The sequence below is a fragment of the Musca domestica genome, unplaced genomic scaffold, assembly GCF_030504385.1.
Source record: "Musca domestica strain aabys unplaced genomic scaffold, Musca_domestica.polishedcontigs.V.1.1 37, whole genome shotgun sequence".
In the NCBI taxonomy this organism is placed as follows: Eukaryota; Metazoa; Arthropoda; class Insecta; order Diptera; family Muscidae; genus Musca; species Musca domestica.
Window position 1 is genome coordinate 4906700 of NW_026712321.1, and position 15310 is coordinate 4922009.

A 15310-nucleotide genomic window follows, 5' to 3' on the forward strand; every position below is an offset into this window, starting at 1 on the left:
ATAGCCTATTTTAAAACGCTCATAACTCCTTAAATATTGACATTTCGGGGTTTTTAGCATCGTTTTGATTGCAGTTTCTTTATAGCCTGTTTTAAAACGCTCATAACTCCTTAAATATTGACATTTCGGGGTTTTTAGCATCGTTTTGATTGCAGATATTTAAAGAGGAAAAATAGCCTATTTTAAAACGCTCATAACTCCTTAAATATTGACATTTCGGGGTTTTTAGCATCGTTTTGATTGCAGATATTTAAAGAGGAAAAATAGCCTATTTTAAAACGCTCATAACTCCTTAAATATTGACATTTCGGGGTTTTTAGCATCGTTTTGATTGCAGTTTCTTTATAGCCTGTTTTAAAACGCTCATAACTCCTTAAATATTGACATTTCGGGGTTTTTAGCATCGATTTGATTGCAGATATTTAAAGAGGAAAAATAGCCTATTTTAAAACGCTCATAACTCCTTAAATATTGACATTTCGGGGTTTTTAGCATCGTTTTGATTGCAGTTTCTTTATAGCCTGTTTTAAAACGCTCATAACTCCTTAAATATTGACATTTCGGGGTTTTTAGCATCGATTTGATTGCAGATATTTAAAGAGGAAAAATAGCCTATTTTAAAACGCTCATAACTCCTTAAATATTGACATTTCGGGGTTTTTAGCATCGTTTTGATTGCAGATATTTAAAGAGGAAAAATAGCCTATTTTAAAACGCTCATAACTCCTTAAATATTGACATTTCGGGGTTTTTAGCATCGTTTTGATTGCAGTTTCTTTATAGCCTGTTTTAAAACGCTCATAACTCCTTAAATATTGACATTTCGGGGTTTTTTAGCATCGTTTTGATTGCAGATATTTAAAGAGGAAAAATAGCCTATTTTAAAACGCTCATAACTCCTTAAATATTGACATTTCGGGGTTTTTAGCATCGTTTTGATTGCAGTTTCTTTATAGCCTGTTTTAAAACGCTCATAACTCCTTAAATATTGACATTTCGGGGTTTTTAGCATCGATTTGATTGCAGATATTTAAAGAGGAAAAATAGCCTATTTTAAAACGCTCATAACTCCTTAAATATTGACATTTCGGGGTTTTTAGCATCGTTTTGATTGCAGTTTCTTTATAGCCTGTTTTTAAAACGCTCATAACTCCTTAAATATTGACATTTCGGGGTTTTTAGCATCGATTTGATTGCAGATATTTAAAGAGGAAAAATAGCCTATTTTAAAACGCTCATAACTCCTTAAATATTGACATTTCGGGGTTTTTAGCATCGTTTTGATTGCAGATATTTAAAGAGGAAAAATAGCCTATTTTAAAACGCTCATAACTCCTTAAATATTGACATTTCGGGGTTTTTAGCATCGTTTTGATTGCAGTTTCTTTATAGCCTGTTTTAAAACGCTCATAACTCCTTAAATATTGACATTTCGGGGTTTTTAGCATCGTTTTGATTGCAGATATTTAAAGAGGAAAAATAGCCTATTTTAAAACGCTCATAACTCCTTAAATATTGACATTTCGGGGTTTTTAGCATCGTTTTGATTGCAGTTTCTTTATAGCCTGTTTTAAAACGCTCATAACTCCTTAAATATTGACATTTCGGGGTTTTTAGCATCGTTTTGATTGCAGATATTTAAAGAGGAAAAATAGCCTATTTTAAAACGCTTATAACTCCTTAAATATTGACATTTCGGGGTTTTTAGCATCGTTTTGATTGCAGTTTCTTTATAGCCTGTTTTAAAACGCTCATAACTCCTTAAATATTGACATTTCGGGGTTTTTAGCATCGTTTTGATTGCAGATATTTAAAGAGGAAAAATAGCCTATTTTAAAACGCTCATAACTCCTTAAATATTGACATTTCGGGGTTTTTAGCATCGTTTTGATTGCAGATATTTAAAGAGGAAAAATAGCCTATTTTAAAACGCTCATAACTCCTTAAATATTGACATTTCGGGGTTTTTAGCATCGTTTTGATTGCAGTTTCTTTATAGCCTGTTTTTAAAACGCTCATAACTCCTTAAATATTGACATTTCGGGGTTTTTAGCATCGTTTTGATTGCAGATATTTAAAGAGGAAAAATAGCCTATTTTAAAACGCTCATAACTCCTTAAATATTGACATTTCGGGGTTTTTAGCATCGTTTTGATTGCAGATATTTAAAGAGGAAAAATAGCCTATTTTAAAACGCTCATAACTCCTTAAATATTGACATTTCGGGGTTTTTAGCATCGTTTTGATTGCAGTTTCTTTATAGCCTGTTTTAAAACGCTCATAACTCCTTAAATATTGACATTTCGGGGTTTTTAGCATCGTTTTGATTGCAGATATTTAAAGAGGAAAAATAGCCTATTTTAAAACGCTCATAACTCCTTAAATATTGACATTTCGGGGTTTTTAGCATCGTTTTGATTGCAGTTTCTTTATAGCCTGTTTTAAAACGCTCATAACTCCTTAAATATTGACATTTCGGGGTTTTTAGCATCGTTTTGATTGCAGATATTTAAAGAGGAAAAATAGCCTATTTTAAAACGCTCATAACTCCTTAAATATTGACATTTCGGGGTTTTTAGCATCGTTTTGATTGCAGATATTTAAAGAGGAAAAATAGCCTATTTTAAAACGCTCATAACTCCTTAAATATTGACATTTCGGGGTTTTTAGCATCGTTTTGATTGCAGTTTCTTTATAGCCTGTTTTAAAACGCTCATAACTCCTTAAATATTGACATTTCGGGGTTTTTAGCATCGTTTTGATTGCAGATATTTAAAGAGGAAAAATAGCCTATTTTAAAACGCTCATAACTCCTTAAATATTGACATTTCGGGGTTTTTAGCATCGTTTTGATTGCAGTTTCTTTATAGCCTGTTTTAAAACGCTCATAACTCCTTAAATATTGACATTTCGGGGTTTTTAGCATCGTTTTGATTGCAGATATTTAAAGAGGAAAATAGCCTATTTTAAAACGCTCATAACTCCTTAAATATTGACATTTCGGGGTTTTTAGCATCGTTTTGATTGCAGTTTCTTTATAGCCTGTTTTAAAACGCTCATAACTCCTTAAATATTGACATTTCGGGGTTTTTAGCATCGTTTTGATTGCAGATATTTAAAGAGGAAAAATAGCCTATTTTAAAACGCTCATAACTCCTTAAATATTGACATTTCGGGGTTTTTAGCATCGTTTTGATTGCAGTTTCTTTATAGCCTGTTTTAAAACGCTCATAACTCCTTAAATATTGACATTTCGGGGTTTTTAGCATCGTTTTGATTGCAGATATTTAAAGAGGAAAAATAGCCTAAAAACGCTCATAACTCCTTAAATATTGACATTTCGGGGTTTTTAGCATCGTTTTGATTGCAGATATTTAAAGAGGAAAAATAGCCTATTTTAAAACGCTCATAACTCCTTAAATATTGACATTTCGGGGTTTTTAGCATCGTTTTGATTGCAGTTTCTTTATAGCCTGTTTTAAAACGCTCATAACTCCTTAAATATTGACATTTCGGGGTTTTTAGCATCGTTTTGATTGCAGATATTTAAAGAGGAAAAATAGCCTATTTTAAAACGCTCATAACTCCTTAAATATTGACATTTCGGGGTTTTTAGCATCGTTTTGATTGCAGATATTTAAAGAGGAAAAATAGCCTATTTTAAAACGCTCATAACTCCTTAAATATTGACATTTCGGGGTTTTTAGCATCGTTTTGATTGCAGTTTCTTTATAGCCTGTTTTAAAACGCTCATAACTCCTTAAATATTGACATTTCGGGGTTTTTAGCATCGTTTTGATTGCAGATATTTAAAGAGGAAAAATAGCCTATTTTAAAACGCTCATAACTCCTTAAATATTGACATTTCGGGGTTTTTAGCATCGTTTTGATTGCAGTTTCTTTATAGCCTGTTTTAAAACGCTCATAACTCCTTAAATATTGACATTTCGGGGTTTTTAGCATCGTTTTGATTGCAGATATTTAAAGAGGAAAAATAGCCTATTTTAAAACGCTCATAACTCCTTAAATATTGACATTTCGGGGTTTTTAGCATCGTTTTGATTGCAGTTTCTTTATAGCCTGTTTTAAAACGCTCATAACTCCTTAAATATTGACATTTCGGGGTTTTTAGCATCGTTTTGATTGCAGATATTTAAAGAGGAAAAATAGCCTATTTTAAAACGCTCATAACTCCTTAAATATTGACATTTCGGGGTTTTTAGCATCGTTTTGATTGCAGTTTCTTTATAGCCTGTTTTAAAACGCTCATAACTCCTTAAATATTGACATTTCGGGGTTTTTAGCATCGTTTTGATTGCAGTTTCTTTATAGCCTGTTTTAAAACGCTCATAACTCCTTAAATATTGACATTTCGGGGTTTTTAGCATCGTTTTGATTGCAGATATTTAAAGAGGAAAAATAGCCTATTTTAAAACGCTCATAACTCCTTAAATATTGACATTTCGGGGTTTTTAGCATCGTTTTGATTGCAGTTTCTTTATAGCCTGTTTTAAAACGCTCATAACTCCTTAAATATTGACATTTCGGGGTTTTTAGCATCGTTTTGATTGCAGATATTTAAAGAGGAAAAATAGCCTATTTTAAAACGCTCATAACTCCTTAAATATTGACATTTCGGGGTTTTTAGCATCGTTTTGATTGCAGTTTCTTTATAGCCTGTTTTAAAACGCTCATAACTCCTTAAATATTGACATTTCGGGGTTTTTAGCATCGTTTTGATTGCAGATATTTAAAGAGGAAAAATAGCCTATTTTAAAACGCTCATAACTCCTTAAATATTGACATTTCGGGGTTTTTAGCATCGTTTTGATTGCAGTTTCTTTATAGCCTGTTTTAAAACGCTCATAACTCCTTAAATATTGACATTTCGGGGTTTTTAGCATCGTTTTGATTGCAGATATTTAAAGAGGAAAAATAGCCTATTTTAAAACGCTCATAACTCCTTAAATATTGACATTTCGGGGTTTTTAGCATCGTTTTGATTGCAGATATTTAAAGAGGAAAAATAGCCTATTTTAAAACGCTCATAACTCCTTAAATATTGACATTTCGGGGTTTTTAGCATCGTTTTGATTGCAGTTTCTTTATAGCCTGTTTTAAAACGCTCATAACTCCTTAAATATTGACATTTCGGGGTTTTTAGCATCGTTTTGATTGCAGATATTTAAAGAGGAAAAATAGCCTATTTTAAAACGCTCATAACTCCTTAAATATTGACATTTCGGGGTTTTTAGCATCGTTTTGATTGCAGTTTCTTTATAGCCTGTTTTTAAAACGCTCATAACTCCTTAAATATTGACATTTCGGGGTTTTTAGCATCGTTTTGATTGCAGATATTTAAAGAGGAAAAATAGCCTATTTTAAAACGCTCATAACTCCTTAAATATTGACATTTCGGGGTTTTTAGCATCGTTTTGATTGCAGTTTCTTTATAGCCTGTTTTAAAACGCTCATAACTCCTTAAATATTGACATTTCGGGGTTTTTAGCATCGTTTTGATTGCAGATATTTAAAGAGGAAAAATAGCCTATTTTAAAACGCTCATAACTCCTTAAATTTTGACATTTCGGGGTTTTTAGCATCGTTTTGATTGCAGTTTCTTTATAGCCTGTTTTAAAACGCTCATAACTCCTTAAATATTGACATTTCGGGGTTTTTAGCATCGTTTTGATTGCAGATATTTAAAGAGGAAAAATAGCCTATTTTAAAACGCTCATAACTCCTTAAATATTGACATTTCGGGGTTTTTAGCATCGTTTTGATTGCAGTTTCTTTATAGCCTGTTTTAAAACGCTCATAACTCCTTAAATATTGACATTTCGGGGTTTTTAGCATCGTTTTGATTGCAGATATTTAAAGAGGAAAAATAGCCTATTTTAAAACGCTCATAACTCCTTAAATTTTGACATTTCGGGGTTTTTAGCATCGTTTTGATTGCAGTTTCTTTATAGCCTGTTTTAAAACGCTCATAACTCCTTAAATATTGACATTTCGGGGTTTTTAGCATCGTTTTGATTGCAGATATTTAAAGAGGAAAAATAGCCTATTTTAAAACGCTCATAACTCCTTAAATATTGACATTTCGGGGTTTTTAGCATCGTTTTGATTGCAGATATTTAAAGAGGAAAAATAGCCTATTTTAAAACGCTCATAACTCCTTAAATATTGACATTTCGGGGTTTTTAGCATCGTTTTGATTGCAGTTTCTTTATAGCCTGTTTTAAAACGCTCATAACTCCTTAAATATTGACATTTCGGGGTTTTTAGCATCGTTTTGATTGCAGATATTTAAAGAGGAAAAATAGCCTATTTTAAAACGCTCATAACTCCTTAAATATTGACATTTCGGGGTTTTTAGCATCGTTTTGATTGCAGTTTCTTTATAGCCTGTTTTAAAACGCTCATAACTCCTTAAATATTGACATTTCGGGGTTTTTAGCATCGTTTTGATTGCAGATATTTAAAGAGGAAAAATAGCCTATTTTAAAACGCTCATAACTCCTTAAATATTGACATTTCGGGGTTTTTAGCATCGTTTTGATTGCAGTTTCTTTATAGCCTGTTTTAAAACGCTCATAACTCCTTAAATATTGACATTTCGGGGTTTTTAGCATCGTTTTGATTGCAGTTTCTTTATAGCCTGTTTTAAAACGCTCATAACTCCTTAAATATTGACATTTCGGGGTTTTTAGCATCGTTTTGATTGCAGATATTTAAAGAGGAAAAATAGCCTATTTTAAAACGCTCATAACTCCTTAAATATTGGCATTTCGGGGTTTTTAGCATCGTTTTGATTGCAGTTTCTTTATAGCCTGTTTTAAAACGCTCATAACTCCTTAAATATTGACATTTCGGGGTTTTTAGCATCGTTTTGATTGCAGATATTTAAAGAGGAAAAATAGCCTATTTTAAAACGCTCATAACTCCTTAAATATTGACATTTCGGGGTTTTTAGCATCGTTTTGATTGCAGTTTCTTTATAGCCTGTTTTAAAACGCTCATAACTCCTTAAATATTGACATTTCGGGGTTTTTAGCATCGTTTTGATTGCAGTTTCTTTATAGCCTGTTTTAAAACGCTCATAACTCCTTAAATATTGACATTTCGGGGTTTTTAGCATCGATTTGATTGCAGATATTTAAAGAGGAAAAATAGCCTATTTTAAAACGCTCATAACTCCTTAAATATTGACATTTCGGGGTTTTTAGCATCGTTTTGATTGCAGTTTCTTTATAGCCTGCTTTAAAACGCTCATAACTCCTTAAATATTGACATTTCGGGGTTTTTAGCATCGATTTGATTGCAGATATTTAAAGAGGAAAAATAGTCTATTTTAAAACGCTCATAACTCCTTAAATATTGACATTTCGGGGTTTTTAGCATCGTTTTGATTGCAGATATTTAAAGAGGAAAAATAGCCTATTTTAAAACGCTCATAACTCCTTAAATATTGACATTTCGGGGTTTTTAGCATCGTTTTGATTGCAGATATTTAAAGAGGAAAAATAGCCTATTTTAAAACGCTCATAACTCCTTAAATATTGACATTTCGGGGTTTTTAGCATCGTTTTGATTGCAGTTTCTTTATAGCCTGTTTTAAAACGCTCATAACTCCTTAAATATTGACATTTCGGGGTTTTTAGCATCGTTTTGATTGCAGATATTTAAAGAGGAAAAATAGCCTATTTTAAAACGCTCATAACTCCTTAAATATTGACATTTCGGGGTTTTTAGCATCGTTTTGATTGCAGTTTCTTTATAGCCTGTTTTAAAACGCTCATAACTCCTTAAATATTGACATTTCGGGGTTTTTAGCATCGATTTGATTGCAGATATTTAAAGAGGAAAAATAGTCTATTTTAAAACGCTCATAACTCCTTAAATATTGACATTTCGGGGTTTTTAGCATCGTTTTGATTGCAGTTTCTTTATAGCCTGCTTTAAAACGCTCATAACTCCTTAAATATTGACATTTCGGGGTTTTTAGCATCGATTTGATTGCAGATATTTAAAGAGGAAAAATAGTCTATTTTAAAACGCTCATAACTCCTTAAATATTGACATTTCGGGGTTTTTAGCATCGTTTTGATTGCAGATATTTAAAGAGGAAAAATAGCCTATTTTAAAACGCTCATAACTCCTTAAATATTGACATTTCGGGGTTTTTAGCATCGTTTTGATTGCAGATATTTAAAGAGGAAAAATAGCCTATTTTAAAACGCTCATAACTCCTTAAATATTGACATTTCGGGGTTTTTAGCATCGTTTTGATTGCAGTTTCTTTATAGCCTGTTTTAAAACGCTCATAACTCCTTAAATATTGACATTTCGGGGTTTTTAGCATCGTTTTGATTGCAGATATTTAAAGAGGAAAAATAGCCTATTTTAAAACGCTCATAACTCCTTAAATATTGACATTTCGGGGTTTTTAGCATCGTTTTGATTGCAGATATTTAAAGAGGAAAAATAGCCTATTTTAAAACGCTCATAACTCCTTAAATATTGACATTTCGGGGTTTTTAGCATCGTTTTGATTGCAGTTTCTTTATAGCCTGTTTTAAAACGCTCATAACTCCTTAAATATTGACATTTCGGGGTTTTTAGCATCGTTTTGATTGCAGATATTTAAAGAGGAAAAATAGCCTATTTTAAAACGCTCATAACTCCTTAAATATTGACATTTCGGGGTTTTTAGCATCGTTTTGATTGCAGATATTTAAAGAGGAAAAATAGCCTATTTTAAAACGCTCATAACTCCTTAAATATTGACATTTCGGGGTTTTTAGCATCGTTTTGATTGCAGATATTTAAAGAGGAAAAATAGCCTATTTTAAAACGCTCATAACTCCTTAAATATTGACATTTCGGGGTTTTTAGCATCGTTTTGATTGCAGTTTCTTTATAGCCTGTTTTAAAACGCTCATAACTCCTTAAATATTGACATTTCGGGGTTTTTAGCATCGTTTTGATTGCAGATATTTAAAGAGGAAAAATAGCCTATTTTAAAACGCTCATAACTCCTTAAATATTGACATTTCGGGGTTTTTAGCATCGTTTTGATTGCAGATATTTAAAGAGGAAAAATAGCCTATTTTAAAACGCTCATAACTCCTTAAATATTGACATTTCGGGGTTTTTAGCATCGTTTTGATTGCAGTTTCTTTATAGCCTGTTTTAAAACGCTCATAACTCCTTAAATATTGACATTTCGGGGTTTTTAGCATCGTTTTGATTGAAGTTTCTTTATAGCCTGTTTTAAAACGCTCATAACTCCTTAAATATTGACATTTCGGGGTTTTTAGCATCGTTTTGATTGAAGTTTCTTTATAGCCTGTTTTAAAACGCTCATAACTCCTTAAATATTGACATTTCGGGGTTTTTAGCATCGTTTTGATTGCAGATATTTAAAGAGGAAAAATAGCCTATTTTAAAACGCTCATAACTCCTTAAATATTGACATTTCGGGGTTTTTAGCATCGTTTTGATTGCAGATATTTAAAGAGGAAAAATAGCCTATTTTAAAACGCTCATAACTCCTTAAATATTGACATTTCGGGGTTTTTAGCATCGTTTTGATTGCAGTTTCTTTATAGCCTGTTTTAAAACGCTCATAACTCCTTAAATATTGACATTTCGGGGTTTTTAGCATCGTTTTGATTGCAGATATTTAAAGAGGAAAAATAGCCTATTTTAAAACGCTCATAACTCCTTAAATATTGACATTTCGGGGTTTTTAGCATCGTTTTGATTGCAGTTTCTTTATAGCCTGTTTTAAAACGCTCATAACTCCTTAAATATTGACATTTCGGGGTTTTTAGCATCGTTTTGATTGCAGATATTTAAAGAGGAAAAATAGCCTATTTTAAAACGCTCATAACTCCTTAAATATTGACATTTCGGGGTTTTTAGCATCGTTTTGATTGCAGTTTCTTTATAGCCTGTTTTAAAACGCTCATAACTCCTTAAATATTGACATTTCGGGGTTTTTAGCATCGTTTTGATTGCAGATATTTAAAGAGGAAAAATAGCCTATTTTAAAACGCTCATAACTCCTTAAATATTGACATTTCGGGGTTTTTAGCATCGTTTTGATTGCAGTTTCTTTATAGCCTGTTTTAAAACGCTCATAACTCCTTAAATATTGACATTTCGGGGTTTTTAGCATCGTTTTGATTGCAGATATTTAAAGAGGAAAAATAGCCTATTTTAAAACGCTCATAACTCCTTAAATATTGACATTTCGGGGTTTTTAGCATCGTTTTGATTGCAGTTTCTTTATAGCCTGTTTTAAAACGCTCATAACTCCTTAAATATTGACATTTCGGGGTTTTTAGCATCGTTTTGATTGCAGATATTTAAAGAGGAAAAATAGCCTATTTTAAAACGCTCATAACTCCTTAAATATTGACATTTCGGGGTTTTTAGCATCGTTTTGATTGCAGATATTTAAAGAGGAAAAATAGCCTATTTTAAAACGCTCATAACTCCTTAAATATTGACATTTCGGGGTTTTTAGCATCGTTTTGATTGCAGTTTCTTTATAGCCTGTTTTAAAACGCTCATAACTCCTTAAATATTGACATTTCGGGGTTTTTAGCATCGTTTTGATTGTAGTTTCTTTATAGCCTGTTTTAAAACGCTCATAACTCCTTAAATATTGACATTTCGGGGTTTTTAGCATCGTTTTGATTGCAGATATTTAAAGAGGAAAAATAGCCTATTTTAAAACGCTCATAACTCCTTAAATATTGACATTTCGGGGTTTTTAGCATCGTTTTGATTGCAGTTTCTTTATAGCCTGTTTTAAAACGCTCATAACTCCTTAAATATTGACATTTCGGGGTTTTTAGCATCGTTTTGATTGCAGATATTTAAAGAGGAAAAATAGCCTATTTTAAAACGCTCATAACTCCTTAAATATTGACATTTCGGGGTTTTTAGCATCGTTTTGATTGCAGATATTTAAAGAGGAAAAATAGCCTATTTTAAAACGCTCATAACTCCTTAAATATTGACATTTCGGGGTTTTTAGCATCGTTTTGATTGCAGTTTCTTTATAGCCTGTTTTAAAACGCTCATAACTCCTTAAATATTGACATTTCGGGGTTTTTAGCATCGTTTTGATTGCAGATATTTAAAGAGGAAAAATAGCCTATTTTAAAACGCTCATAACTCCTTAAATATTGACATTTCGGGGTTTTTAGCATCGTTTTGATTGCAGTTTCTTTATAGCCTGTTTTAAAACGCTCATAACTCCTTAAATATTGACATTTCGGGGTTTTTAGCATCGTTTTGATTGCAGATATTTAAAGAGGAAAAATAGCCTATTTTAAAACGCTCATAACTCCTTAAATATTGACATTTCGGGGTTTTTAGCATCGTTTTGATTGCAGTTTCTTTATAGCCTGTTTTAAAACGCTCATAACTCCTTAAATATTGACATTTCGGGGTTTTTAGCATCGTTTTGATTGCAGATATTTAAAGAGGAAAAATAGCCTATTTTAAAACGCTCATAACTCCTTAAATATTGACATTTCGGGGTTTTTAGCATCGTTTTGATTGCAGATATTTAAAGAGGAAAAATAGCCTATTTTAAAACGCTCATAACTCCTTAAATATTGACATTTCGGGGTTTTTAGCATCGTTTTGATTGCAGTTTCTTTATAGCCTGTTTTAAAACGCTCATAACTCCTTAAATATTGACATTTCGGGGTTTTTAGCATCGTTTTGATTGCAGATATTTAAAGAGGAAAAATAGCCTATTTTAAAACGCTCATAACTCCTTAAATATTGACATTTCGGGGTTTTTAGCATCGTTTTGATTGCAGTTTCTTTATAGCCTGTTTTAAAACGCTCATAACTCCTTAAATATTGACATTTCGGGGTTTTTAGCATCGTTTTGATTGCAGATATTTAAAGAGGAAAAATAGCCTATTTTAAAACGCTCATAACTCCTTAAATATTGACATTTCGGGGTTTTTAGCATCGTTTTGATTGCAGATATTTAAAGAGGAAAAATAGCCTATTTTAAAACGCTCATAACTCCTTAAATATTGAAAGAGGAAAAACAGGGTATTTTAAAACGCTCATAACTCCTTAAATATTGACATTTCGGGGTTTTTAGCATGTTTTTTCATCGAGATATCGAAGGAGGAAAAATAGGGTATTTTAAAACGCTCATAACTCCTTAAATATTGACATTTTGGGGTTTTTAGCCTATTTTTTCATTGAGATATCGAAGGAGGAAAAATAGGGTATTTTAAAACGCTCATAACTCCTTGAATATTGACATTTCGGGGTTTTTAGCCTATTTTTTCATTGAGATATCGAAGGAGGAAAAATAGGGTATTTTAAAACGCTCATAACTCCTTAAATATTGACATTTCGGGGTTTTTAGCCTATTTTTTCATTGAGATATTAAAAGAGGAAAAATAGGGTATTTTAAGACGCTCATAACTCCTTAAATATTGACATTTCCGGGTTTTTAGCATGTTTTTTCATCGAGATATCGAAGGAGGAAAAATAGGGTATTTTAAAACGCTCATAACTCCTTAAATATTGACATTTGGGGTTTATAGCCTATTTTTTCATTGAGATATCGAAGGAGGAAAAATATGGTATTTTAAAACGCTCATAACTCCTTGAATATTGACATTTCGGGGTTTTTAGCCTATTTTTTTATTGAGATATCGAAGGAGGAAAAATAGGGTATTTTAAAACGCTCATAACTCCTTAAATATTGACATTTCGGGGTTTTTAGCCTATTTTTTCATTGAGATATTAAAAGAGGAAAAATAGGGTATTTTAGAACGCTCATAACTCATTAAATATTGACATTTCGGGGTTTTTAGCATGTTTTTTCAATGAGATATCGAAGGAAGAAAAATAGGGTATTTTAAAACGCTCATAACTCCTTAAATATTGACATTTCGGGGGTTTTAGCCTATTTTTTCATTGAGATATTAAAAGAGGAAAAATATGGTATTTTAAAACGCTCATAACTCCTTAAATATTGACATTTCGGGGTTTTTAGCATGTTTTTTCATTGAGTTATCGAAGGGTATTTTAAAAAAATCTGTGTCTATTAATGTTTTGTTAAAATTTTCAAAAAATCTTTTTTATTACAGGTTAACCGAATCATCAGAAGCACATGTAAATTATACCGCCAAGCCGAGAGTTGTTTTGCCTCCCAATTATGTCAAGGGTAAGTACAAGTGAACATTTATTGTCCATCTTCTAAATTCTAAAAATTCTTGATCAAAACAGTTAGTAATATGATCCCAGTGATAAGTAAATTTCTTGAACGGCTTGTGCAATTCACTAAGGAACTGGTTCCATTGGAACGTTTCACTGAGATGAATAATTGAACAAAGTCAATAAAAGCCTGTTTACATATAATAAATCCGATAGATTTTAACTTTAAATTGTCTTGCGTATGGAAATATCATTTAAAACCCACCGTATTTATTATAATAAAATATTAAAATAATACATAAATTAGTTCTAAAACCGAAGTGACTGTTAAAAAGATCCTAGTCTTCGACAAATTAATTAAAAAATATCACATTGTGTAGATGCGTAGAATATATGCACATACATTGTATGTGTCCTCTGTTGGAATTTCCTTTATTCATCGCTTGAGTTTTGAACTTGACACTTTGTTCAAGGACTTACACATTTGCAGTGATTATATACGGCAGGGAAAAGAAATCGTCAACAGAGGGACCCTCACACACCTGCACGCCCACCACCACCACCAATTACTCCATTATACAAGCCAACAATCAACTAATACTTAACCATAATGAAAAAAGGGGAAACTATAATAACAAGATGTGTCAGCGAACTCGTTCAAAAAGTTATTTTGTTTTTAGAAAGTTTTGAGAAAAATATGAAACAATTAATTTAAAAATGCATTAAATGGGTCGGCATACAACACATGGCAGAAGAATACAGGTAGATACATTAACGCTCAGGAGCATTGATATGTCAAAAAAAATTAAATATGTTTTCAAATATAAAAAGATTTTTATATGTTTTCTTATATGACGTCATTCGGAGGTTATTATGATTAGCGTTTTTAAACAATTTTTACAAATTTAAATAATTTTTCATTCCACATTTTCAATCCCAAAATTGGTTTGACAGTTCATTGTCCCAGCAGCTATGTCGATGCATCTACATAAATTCTTCTACCATGGTACAACAGTTAATACTTTTTTTGCTCACTTTGCCACCACCTATCCAAGAATGAAAGACATCTGAATTTTTTCCTTTTCTGGAAATATTCCCGCAAATTGGATTGAAAATTAAAAAAAAAATTGTTAAGAAAAGAACATTTATGATTCTTTTTATGTTGAATGTTTTGGCCGTTCGAGTTTTAGTCATGGTACAATAAAAAGGTAAGGTAGAGCTCCCAGCTGATTAAAATTTTTTTCTAAGTGTGCCCGACATCTGCCAATTTTGTATATGTATTTGTTGTTTTGAAAAATAAAAACAAAACATTTTCAAAACAATTATGTGGAAGAAACTTAAATTGCGGGGAACGCATTAATGATGCCAATGAGATTTGCCATGGAATTGAAAGATTGAACACTTAGGCATTTCATTCGTCTTTCGCGCTATTTGACTCATTTTAGAAATGAACAAAAAATACCAAATAAATGAAAACAACTTGTTGCCTATAACTTTGAATAATTCTGACAGGAAGCGGGCATAGCCTCAGGACTGTATTTCTATAGTTTTACGAAGCTGTTCTACCTCCTTATTGTACCATGATTAATTCTTTTTTTTTTTTTTTTGTTTACGATGCCACCACCTTTCCAAGAATGAAAGGCATCTGCATTTTTTCCATTCCTGGAAATATCTCCGAAAATTGGATTGAAAATTTAAACGAATTGTTAAAGAACGTAGAAGATTCTTTTTATGTTGAATGTTTTGGCCGATCGTGTTTTAGTATAAATTTATTGCTACGACCGACCATGGAAAAATTAAGAGGATACAAATACATGTCAATTTAAGTGAAGGAAAAAAGTGTTGCCAATACTCACTACCATGGTAGGAGAATACAGGTAGTTGCATCGCCCAGCTGCTGAGACAATGAACTGTCAAACTGATTTTGGAATTGAAAATTCTGAATGAAAAATTATTCAAATTTGTGAAAATAGTTGAAAAATCCATATCATAGCACTCTCTGGTTAGCGTCATATAGGAAAACTTATACAAATCTCCTTTTTTCCCCAAGCGTTGATGCATCTACCTCTATTCTTCTACCATAAATTGTATGTTT

At 31.7% G+C, this 15310-nt stretch overlaps 1 protein-coding gene across 3 annotated transcripts in view; it reads left to right on the forward strand.

Annotated features, from left to right (window-relative positions):
- LOC101901163 (glycine receptor subunit alpha-2) overlaps positions 1 to 15310 on the forward strand; it is a 165424-nt gene that overhangs the window by 77945 nt on the left and 72169 nt on the right. For all 3 annotated transcript variants that reach the window (XM_059126145.1, XM_059126144.1, XM_059126146.1), the window contains one exon: positions 13149 to 13225. In XM_059126145.1, coding sequence (XP_058982128.1) covers positions 13149 to 13225 — 77 coding nt within the window. The remainder of the gene's footprint in view (positions 1 to 13148; positions 13226 to 15310) is intronic.